This window comes from Cetorhinus maximus, chromosome 5 (genome assembly GCF_964194155.1).
Source record: "Cetorhinus maximus chromosome 5, sCetMax3.hap1.1, whole genome shotgun sequence".
Taxonomy (NCBI): domain Eukaryota; kingdom Metazoa; phylum Chordata; class Chondrichthyes; order Lamniformes; family Cetorhinidae; genus Cetorhinus; species Cetorhinus maximus.
This window is the reverse complement of record NC_135883.1, coordinates 150,609,364-150,620,800: the sequence shown is the minus strand read 5'-3', so window position 1 is coordinate 150,620,800 and position 11,437 is coordinate 150,609,364. Positions and strand designations below refer to the sequence as shown.

Genomic DNA, 11,437 nt, shown 5'->3' with positions numbered 1-11,437 from the left:
CAGTACTGACAGGGTTACTCAGTCAATAAGCTGCCCTCCTCTCTCACATTTCCCTCTCTATGTGTGTTTATTGCACTACTGACAGGGTTACTCAGTGAATAAGCTGCCCTCCTCTCTCACATTTCCCTCTCTCTGTGCGTTTCTTCCAGTAGTGACAGTGTACTCAGTGGATAAGCTGCCCTCCTCTCTCACATTTCCCTCTCTATGTGTGTTTATTGCACTACTGACAGGGTTACTCAGTGAATAAGCTGCCCTCCACTCTCACATTTCCCTCTCTTTGTTTATTCCAGTAGTGACAGGGTTACTCAGTGAATAAAGTGCCCTCCTCTCTCACAATTCCCTCTCTCTGTGTGTTTATTCCCGGAGTGACAGGGTTACTCAGTGAATAAACAGCCCTCCTCATTCACATTTCCCTCTCTCTGTGTTTATTCCAATGCTGACAGGGTTACTCAGTGAATAAGCTGCCCTCCTCTATCACATTTCCCTCTCTCTCTGTTTACTCCAGTACTGACAGGGTTACTCAGTGAATAAGCTGCCCTCCTCTCTCACATTTCCCTCTCTTTGTTTATTCCACTAGTGACAAGGTTATTCAGTGAATAAGCAGCCCTCCTCTCTCACATTTCCCTCCCTCTGTATTTATTCCAGTAGTGACAGGGTTACTCAGTGAAGAAGCAGCCCTCCTCTCTCACATTTCCTTCTCTATGTGTGTTTGTTCCAGTAGTGACAGGGTTCAGTGAATAAGCATCCCAACACTCTCACATTTCCCTCCCTCTGTATTTATTCCAGTAGTGACAGGATCTGTCAGTGAATAAGCTGCCATCCTTTCTCACACTTCCCTCTCTCTTGTTTATTCCAGTACTGACAGGGATACTCAGTGAATAAACTGCCCTCCTCGGTCTCATTTCCCTCTCTCTGTGTTTATTCCCATACTGACAGGGTTACTCAGTGATTAAGCATCCCAACTCTCTCACATTTCCCTCCCTCTGTATTTATTCCAGTAGTGACAGGATCTGTCAGTGAATAAGCCGCCCTCCTCTCTCACACTTCCCTCTCCCTTGTTTATTCCAGTACTGACAGGGATACTCAGTGAATAAACTGCCCTCCGCGCTCACATTTCCCTCTCTCCGAGTTTATTCCAGTAGTGACAGGGTTACTCAGTGAATATGTTGCCCTCCGCTCCAACAGTTCCCTCTCTATGTGTGTTTATTCCAGTACTGACAGGGTTACTCAGTGAATAAGCTGCCCTCCTCTATCTCATTTCCCTCTCTCTCTGTTTATTCCAGTACTGACAGGGTTACTCAGTGAACAAGCTATCCTCCTCTCTCACATTTCCCTCTCTCTGTGTTTATTCCAGTAGTGACAGGGTTACTCAGTGAATAAGCAGCCCTCCTCTATCACATTTTCCTCTCTCTCTGTCTTTATTCCAGTACTGACAGGGTTACTCAGTTAATAAGCTGCTCTCCTCTCTCACATTTCCCTCTCTCTGTGCGGTTATTCCCGTGGTGACAGGGTTACTCAGTGAATAGGCAGCCCTCCTCTCTCACATTTCCCTCTCTCTGTGCGTTTACTCCAGTAGTGACAGGGTTACTCAGTCAATAAGATGCCCTCCTCTCTCACATTTCCCTCTCTTTGTGTTTATTCCAATACTGACACAGTTACTCAGTGAATAAGCTGCCCTCCTCTCCCATATTTCCCTCTCTCTGTGTTTATTCCAGTAGTGTCAGGGTTACTCAGTGAATAAGCTGTCCTCCTTTCCCACATTTTCCTCTCTCTCCGTGTTTATTCCAGTACTGACAGAGTCACTCAGTGAATAGTCTGCCCTCCTCTCTCAGATTTCCCTCTCTCTGTGTTTATTGCAGCAGTGACAGGGTTACTCAGTGAATAAGCTGCCCGGCTCTCTCACATTTCCCTCTGTGTGTTTATTCCAGTACTGACAGGGTTATTCAGTGAATAAGCTGGCCTCCATTCCCACATTTCCATCTCTCTGTGTTTATTCCAGTAGTGACAGGGTTACTCTGTGAATAAGCAGCCCTCCTCTCTCACATTTCCCTCTCTTTATGTTTATTCCGATACTGACAGGATTATTCAGTGAATAATCTGCCCTCCTCGCTCTATGTTTATTCCCATAGTGACAGGGTTACTCACTGAATAAGCAGCCCTGCTCTCTCACATTTCCCTCTCTCTGTGCGTTTATTCCAGTAGTGACAGGGTCACTAAGTGAATAAGCTGCCCTCCTCTCCCACATTTCTCTCTGTGTTTATTCCCAGAGTGACAGGGTTACTCAGTGAATAAGCTGCCCTCCTCTCTCACATTTCCCTCTCTATGTGTGTTTATTGCACTACTGACAGGGTTACTCAGTGAATAAGCAACCCTCCTCTCCCAAATTTCCCTCTCTCTGTGTGTTTTTTCGAGTAGTGACAGGGTTACTCAGTGAATAAGCAGCCCTGCTCTCTCACATTTCCCTCTCTCTGTGTTTATTCCCATAGTGACAGGGTTACTCAGTGAATAAGCTGCCCTCCTCTCTCATATTCCTCTCTCTCTCCATGTTTATTCCAGTACTGGCAGTGTTTCTCAGTGAAGAAGCTGCCCTCCTCTCTCACATTTCCCTCTCTCTGTGTTTATTCCAGTAGTGACAGGGTTACTCAGTGAATAAACTGCCCTCCTCGCTCACATTTCCCTGTCTCTGTGTGTTTATTCCAGTAGTGACAGGGTTACTCAGTGAATAAACTGCCCTCGTCTCTCACATTTCCCTCTCTTTGTGTTTATTCCAATACTGACAGGGTTATTCAGTGAATAATCTGCCCTTCTCTCTCTGTTTATTCCAGTAGTGACAGTGTTACTCAGTGAATAAGCAGCTCTCCTCGCTCACATTTCCCTCTCTCTGTGTTTATTGCAGTAGTGACAGGGTTACTCAGTGAATAAGCAGCTCTCCTCTCACATTTCCCTCTCTCTCTGTGTTTATTCCCGGAGTGACAGGGTTACTCAGCGAATAAGCTGCCCTCCTCTCTCACATTTCGCTCTCTTTGTGTTTATTCCAGTACTGACAGGGTTATTCAGTGAATAATCTGCCCTCCTCTCTCTGTGTTTATTCTAGTAGTGACAGGGTTACTCAGTGAATAAGCTGCCCTCCACTCCCACATTTCCCTCTCTCTGTGTGTTTATTCCAGTAGTGACAGGGTTACTGAGTGAATAAGCTGCCCTCCTCTCTCACATTTCCCTGTCCTTTGCTGCTCTGGGTTGTACAGTGCTTGCTGTAAAATGGCGGACGGAGAGCTGAATGTGGACAGTCTGATAGCTCGGCTCCTGGAAGGTGAGGCGTGGAATCAGTTTGAAGACGGCTTTTTTTTTTTCCCCCTCCCTCTCCACCCAACCCTCTTTATTTCCGAATTATTTGTCTCCGGAGGAACAATGGAAAACCTGTCATTTTGTTTCTGAGAATCCGAGTTCGCGTTTTGAGGGGCGGCGGGAGGGTTTCCCTCTCTCCTCCGGTCCTTAAAACAAACGCCGGCTGTCGGGGGTTTTTTTTTGTGTGTGTGGTATGGCGGAGGGTGGGAATTTGGCCTGTCGGCTGGAGTAAAGGGAAACATGTGTAATCGTTAAACTCTAGATGTGAAAGGAAAGGTTTTTTTTTTTACCGGCGGCAGCGGCCTGCTGGGGCTCCGGGCCTCGGTGTGGTGCTGTTGCTTGTCCCCGGCTCCGGACTCCCGGTCTCCGTGACGCGGGCGGTGTGTGGGGGGCGGGGGGGGGGAGGGGGCGAGCGACCCGGCGGCCGTTGAACCGGCGACAAATTCAAACCATTGGCAGCCGCCCCGCGTGCGGGTGGAAGTGGTGTTGCTGACTTTTTAAATTAAAATAGAAACATTTTCTTATGGTATTCGAAGAATTATTTCCGTAACCCAATTAATACCACTTTTTCTGTGTAAATTTAGTCATCTTTTGTACAAATCAGTGCTAACGTTTATTTCCATTTTGGGATTTCTGTTCTCATCACAGGCTTTTATTGTAATTTTATTTTATTTTATTTTTTTAAAAAATGTATAACTCAGCTTTCGTTTTCAAAGGTTTGCCTTTTAAGTGAGGAGGGAGCTCAGTCCCTGCCTCAGCTCCTATTTGTTGCAGGTAGCTTTGGACTGGTAAATTTTTGGTTGTCTTACTCATATCTTTTGTGAGGGAAACTTTTTTTTTGGATGTAGATCCTCGATGTGTTCCTGAGGTTTTTTCGTGTACTTTTTTTATATATGGTAAGGAAAGCTGTGATTATGGAGCTCGCCAGTCCATTCCTTACAAGGAGACTTTCTCTGGCTCTTGCCTGATGTCAACTCTCTGGAAATACTTAATGTGTTGTGCTTGTGGGTGTGTTTTTCCCTCCCAGTGGCAGCTGGATTGCGTTCCACTTGTTTGGATTTCATTCCAAAGAAAAAGGACATGTTCTTTACTGGTTATATGGAGGATCCGGCATCTTTCCATTCATGAAAGGTGATGGACGTGCAGCAAACAAATCCGTTTCAGGTGGGGTGTCCCCATATGGCGCACCTTTGCTGATGGCGGAAAGGGCTGATCCTTGAGAGGCAGGTTTTGCCACAAGTGCCGCACATGAAGCTACCAAGAGTCATTGGGGGTTGTACTTGGTGGGGTCTGTTGCCAAGCTGCTGTAGCCACTGGTCCCATAGTGATGTACACCAGCCCCCGCAAGAGGTGTCGCCATTTTCCCCTGAGGATTTGTTGAAATAAAGAAAAACCTTGGTGTTATGAGATTAATGCCCTTTTTTCCCCTTTTTGTGGGGGAGGTGAATAAGTATTAGAAGCATTCATAAATTACGTGTTGAACGAAGCTGGTATGACATTACCAGCGATGTAATAATTTGCATTATTAGTGAAGCTGCCTAAATAACACCTGCAGGTGGTATGTTGTTGTTTTGGATCTTGGCAGAGAAATGTGGTTTTATTACATTGTAGGTAGTGTAGAGGTTAATGGGTTGTGGTGTGGGCTGGCTGCACAATTTAAGGGACTACTTTAATTCAAAGTTCATTTGGAAAATATGCTGATAAAATATGACGCTTTTTTTTTTAAACAGGTCATCTTTAACTCTTAAAACCCACAAGGTTGAGCTACCTTGGCACTTGGTGGGGGGTTGTTTGGTGTGGTATAATCAATGGGGAGCTATTAAGTGGTCAGCAGGGACTTCAGATTGGCCTACAAGCATATCAGAAGCTGTCTGGAGCTTTTGTGATTGGGGCCAGTTTTCTGATTTTGGGCTTGCCCCTGAAGCTGCTCTGGGAACCTGCCCTGTTCGTAATTTTCAGGATAAGTTTTCTCTATGTATTTAAAGAAAAAAGCAGAATTGAGAGAGTGCTTGTTTATTTTTTCCATCTTTTTCCTGCTAATTTTCTCTCCTTTCTGAAAGACATTACCATATTGGGGGAAGTTCCTATAGATCAAGATTGCGATCTGACACCTCGTTCAAAATTCATTCTTGTCCACTTGTGCATATTTCCAGCAGAGGATAGAAGCTGACTGATCCATACAATTTCAGGATACTAAGGCCAATTCTAATGTCTTTACCATTGAGTCGTGGGTGACATTAGATAACTTAGCACAGACAGTAGATTGTACCTGGGGCCTTCCCAGTATCTCTGACTCATCTCATTTTCTCAACCAACTGAAGTCATGAAAGTAATTATTACTGTTTCTTTGCTGCTTTTAAAAATCCTGAAGCAAGTTAAATTCTTTGGCACAGTGGGGATATGTCATGGCCAGTAGTTTAACGTGATGCTGTACATAATAGTATCTGGCATACCAAAATTCTACACTAGAGCAGTACCGTTGTACCAACAATGCTTTTGTGGTAAATGGGTAATGCAAACCGAGAGACATGTATTGCCGGAAAAGCCTAAAGGAGTCCAGCTGCTGCTCGAGACAGATGCATCACTTTTTTTTTAAACACTGCTCAAAATAATGGTTTCTAATAATGAATTAAGTTTTAAAAAGATGTTGGATGTTTTTCTTTCATTTTTGGCATGTACTTTCTTTAGCCTAAACTTCTGTGCAGTTATAGTTTCGAGCAAAATGCAGAGGATAGTATAACCTGGACATTTGTTATTCTGTTATAAAATGACATGTTTTAAGATTATAAATTGTTTCATCATAATACTTCTAAGTTAAATTTAAAATTAAATGTGATTTTTTTTTAACAACAAGTATAATTATTTAGTCTTGCCTCCGGTCATCTTGGTCAGCTGGAGTAATGGTTGCAATAGTGATTTGATTGTGTCTGTTATCAAATCATTATCAGGGTATAAATGGAGAGTCCTACTGAGAACAGTTGTGCTGGTCTGCTTGTACTTAATTTTGTTTTCTCTGTTTTATCTGGAAGACTGGGTTAAACCAAAGCATATTTTTCAGGGTTGAAATAAAATATTTTGTAGAAAAGGGAAGAACTACATTTTTGATAATGGAACAACCTCTCAGTACGGCAATGAATTGTCCGACCAGATTATGTAATTAAGTCCATTGTGGAGCTTAAAACCGCAACCTCCCAGGACAGGAGTCTACTAACTGAGCCAAGTTGAAACTGGAATCTAGTAGGAGGTGTGATCGTTTGTTACGGATGAGAAAATACCTTTGTACTGGTAGTCATCTATATATGGAATGTGTTGTCATTGCAAATGAATTAAATTGACCTAGGTGGCTGAACAATTGACATCTAATTTTCCATGATCTGCAATAGTTGATGCCACTTGTGCAGAGGTGCAGGTCATTGATCTTAAACTTGTTATTCAAATGTTATATGTGGCTACTTTCCCTGTCTATTCATAGCAGCTGTAAAAACATCATGGATTTCAAATTTATTATGGGGTTAGTTACTTTTGCTGTATTATTGGCACTGTAACTATGATTTTTTTCAATATATAGGAGGCATAATATCCCTGTATTTCTTGCCCAAGTCTGATGTCCTCTCTTGGTTGCAGGCTGGTATGAGGCTAGGAGGGCAGCCAGTCTGCTCTTGGGCTTCTGCCATGCCATTCCATGCCAACATTTTTGCACCCACACCAAAACTCTGGAGCAATGCTTAGCCCCTTGGCACTTACCCACAAGATCACTGTTCTAATTGAGAATTTGTCTGGGAATCCACCCTATTTCCTGCTGTTGGCTTGGAGTTGTGTATCAGTGCTCTAAAATTTGATGGCAATCCCAAAAAGTAAATTTTTAAAGTAACTAGAAGGAACTGAAGTGGGAAACAGTTGTCAGTGTCACAGAGACTTACTGTTATCATTTGTCATCATTATCAGAACTAAGCAATCAGCAAAAAAATTTAATGGGTCTGATTTTGTTGAAAAATGGCGGCGCCTGAACAGCATCTACCATTATTCATAGACAATACGACCAGCAGCTTTTGGCAATGAAGAGCTAGTCTGTGAATTACAAGTCACCACAGATTGCTGTTGATTTGTGTGAGTCTGTTGTTAACTTCATGAAAACTGCATCTCTCAGCTTCTCAGTAATTAATTTTCATGAAGTTTGTTTGGGTCACTAGGTCGAATTCCTGGAACTCCCTCCCTAACAGCACTTTTGAGTGTACCTACACTACATGGACTGCAGCGGTTCAGAAAGCTGGCTCACCACCACTTTCGAAAGGAACATTAGAATCATTGAGTCATTACGGCACAGAAGGAAGCCATTCAACCCATCAAGTTAGGGATGGGTAATAAATGCTGGCCTTGCCAATGACTCTTGCATCCCAAGGATGAATATATAAAAAAATGACCATTAAACTCGTCACAGGAAGTTGAGTCCAATAATTATTAGTGTAGATGTCCTTTTAAACGTGTGATAATTGCTGATGACCTCTAGTCAACATCTCAATCCCAGAAAGTAAACAATTATAAGTGTTGAGTTGATGGAATTTCTGAGTGAAGAGAAACTGCCTTGAGAGGACCTGCCCCCACAAAGGAGCTGTGACATATTCTTATATGCTACAAAGGGGAGGCGGTGGGGGAATCACTTAATGATCATTGCAGTATGATTTTTGTAGAAGGTGCAATATCTGTCAGGTGACCATGCCACTGTGAATCAGTTGAAAAATTAAGTTCTGAAAGTGTAATTTGATCACTGGTATGTGCTCAGTTAACTGGTCTCGGGCAGGGAAGAAGTTGGTGGGCTACAATTGCCCAGAGGCACTGAGGCCAAGGGAGAGTTGAAAAATCAGTCATATTTCAAACTCCTGGTTATTGTATATCCTATTGACTCATGCTAGAAACTGAAATTAGATTTTGGGGTTGGCTGTGTTGCCTACCTGAATAGACTGGCATTTGGAGGGAGGTACCAGAGAACTTCTGGCGTCCTTGGACCTCGGATTAGTCAGCATCTTTTTAAAATAGGAAAACTTGGAGGGAAAGAAATAATCAAATCCAGCTTTATGTTTGAAGTTTGAAACAGGATGCTTAATGTGGCATTGTTTTCCTTGAAGCAGAGAAGATTCAGAGGAGCTGATCAAAATTGGGAACTGTTTTGTTTGAGTAAATAAGGCAAAACTGTTTTCAGTGGCAGGGGGGTCTGTGTATGGGTGAAAAGGCTGGACTGAGAGACTAAATTGGACAGCTTTTTCAAAGAGCCGGCTCAGCCACAACGGGCTGAATGGCCCCCATCTGTGCCACAAGACTCTACGGGTAGGTAACACAGATTTTAAATTCTTCTTCCCACCAATTACCATCCCGTGTCACACGACTTCCATTTCCATGTTCTTTCATTTTTGCTATTAATCTCTGATACAGGACCTCATTAAATACCTTCTAGAATTTCATATTAACAACATTCATACTCTCGCCTTTTTACCATTTTAAATACCTTAAACAATTTGTCAAACATAACCTACCCCTCAAATCTATGCTGGCTCACTTTGATCATCCCATTTTTTTCCAACTGTCCGGTCACTGTGTTAGATTCCAGCAATTTTCTCATGGCTGATGTTTCTAGATCTGTAGTTACTTGCTTTCACCCCCTTTCCTTCCTTAAGTAATGGGATTTTGCAGTCTTCCAGTCCAAAGGCACAATTCTGGAATCCAGAGAGCTTTGGGAAATGTGTGGCTCTCACATCTGTAATTTCCTGCACCAATCCATCTTTTATATCTCAAGTCTATTACTTTCTCCACCAAGTTTCTCCCTTTAACTTTTTTAGACGTTTCCCTGCGCTGTTGGTTTTATGTTTTTTTCTTCATCCCTGAAGTTTCTTTGTGTTATTCCCTTCTTACGCATCTTACATTTTTGTATCTTTTTTTGAGAGATTTGTACATTGCAACAATCAACTGGATTTCCACTAAGTTTCTTTTGAGCTTGGTATTATCTCTTACCTCATTTGTTAACCGCAGTTACTTAACTGCACAAGTGGGACCTATGCATTTAAAAAGAAAAAAAATTGAATTTGTTTGGTGCCTTTCACACCCTCAATGTCCCAAAATGCTTTATAGCCAATTAAGTAGTTTTAAAGTGAAAATTCTCTCAGGACTGCACTGAGATGCCAGCCTAGATTATAAGACCATAAGACATAGGAGCAGAAATTAGGCCATTCGGCCCATCAAGTCTGCTCCGCCATTCAATCATGGCTGATAAGTTTCTCAACTCCATTCTCCAGCCTTCTCCCCGTAACCTTTGATCCCCTTACCAATCAAGAACCTTATCTATCTCGGTCTTAAATGCACTCAATGACCTGGCCTCCACAGCCTTCTGTGGCAATAAATTCCATAGATTCACCACTCTCTGGCTAAAGAAGTTTCTCCTCATCTCTGTTCTAAAAGGTCTTCCCTTTACACTGAGGCTGTGCCCTCGGGTCCTAGTCTCTCCTACTAATGGAAACATCTTCCCCACGTCCACTCTATCTAGGCCTTTCAGTATTCTGTAAGTTTCAATCAGATCCCCCCTCATCCTTCTAACCTCCATCGAGTATAGACCCAGAGTCCTCAAATGTTCCTCATATGTTAAGCCTTTCATTCCTGGGATCATTCTCGTGAACCTCCTCTGGACCCTCTCCAGGGCCAGCACATCCTTCCTGAGATACGGGGCCCAAAATTGCTCACAATATTCTAAATGTGGTCTGACCAGAGCCTTACAAAGCCTCAGCAGCACATCCCTACTTTTATATTCTAGTCCTCTCGAAATAAATGCCAACATTGCATTTGCCTTCCTAATTACTGACTCAACCTGCAAGTTAACCTTAAGAGAATCCTGGACTAGGACTCACAAGTCCCTTTGCATTCCAGATTTCTGAATTCTCTCCCCATTTAGAAAATAGTCTGTGCCTCTTCTTCCTACCAAAGTGCATGACCTCTCACTTCCTCACGTTGTATTCCATCTGCCACTTCTTTGCCCATTCTTCTAACCTGTCCAAATCCTTCTGCAGCCTCCCTGCCTCCTCAATACTACCTGTCCCTCCACCTATCTTTGTATCATCTGCAACTTAGCCAGAATGCCCTCAGTTCCTTCATCTAGATCATTAATGTATAAAGTGAAAAGTTGTGGTTCCAACACTGACCCCTGCGGAACTCCACTAGTCACCAGCCGCCGTCCTGAGAAGGACCCCCTTATCCCCACTCTCTGCCTCCTGCCAGACAGCCAGTCTTCTATCCATGCTAGTACCTTGCCTCTAACACCATGGGCTCTTATCTTACTGAGCAGCCTCCTGTGCGGCACCTTGTCAAAGGCCTTCTGGAAGTCCAAGTAGATAACATCCATTGGCTCTCCTTTGTCTAACCTACTCGTTACCTCCTCAAAGAACTCTAACAGATTTGTCAGGCATGACCTCCCCTTGATGAAACCATGCTGACTTTGCCCTATTTTACCATGCACTTCCAAGTATTCTGAAATCTCATCCTTAATAATGGACTCTAAAATCTTACCAACGACCGAGGTCAGGCTAATCGGCCTGTAATTTCCCATCTTTTGCCTCACTCCCTTCTTAAACAGGGAGGTTACATTAGCGATTTTCCAGTCCTCTGGGACCCTCCCTGACTCGAGTGATTCCTGAAAGATCACCACTAATGCCTCCACTATCTCTTCAGAACTCTGGGGTATAATCCATCTGGTCCAGGTGATTTATCCACCTTCAGACCTTTCAGTTTTCCTAGCACCTTCTCCTTGGTAATGGCCACCATACTCACCTCTGCCTCCCGACTCTCTTGAACTTTGGGGATGTTACTCGTGTCTTCCACCGTGAAGACCGATGCAAAGTACCTATTCAGTTCTTCCGCCATTTCTTTGTCTTCCACTACTACTACTCCAGCGTCATTTTCCAGCGGCCCAATGTCCACTTTTGCCTCTCTCTTACCCTTTATATATCTAAAAAAACTCTTGCAATCTTCTTTTATATTAATGGCTAGTTTACCCTCATATTTAATCTTCTCCCTCCTTATTTCTTTTTTAGTTGTCCTCTGTTGGTCTTTGTAG

General features: G+C 43.2%; 1 protein-coding gene across 1 annotated transcript in view; it reads left to right on the top strand.

Annotated features, from left to right (window-relative positions):
• The first annotated feature begins 3,150 nt into the window (after window positions 1–3,150).
• Window positions 3,151–11,437, top strand: part of LOC144681021 (serine/threonine-protein phosphatase PP1-beta catalytic subunit) — a 114,081-nt gene continuing 105,794 nt past the window's right edge. The window contains exon 1 of the mRNA XM_078542691.1: window positions 3,151–3,310. Coding sequence (XP_078398817.1) covers window positions 3,259–3,310 — 52 coding nt within the window. The 5' untranslated portion in view covers window positions 3,151–3,258. The remainder of the gene's footprint in view (window positions 3,311–11,437) is intronic.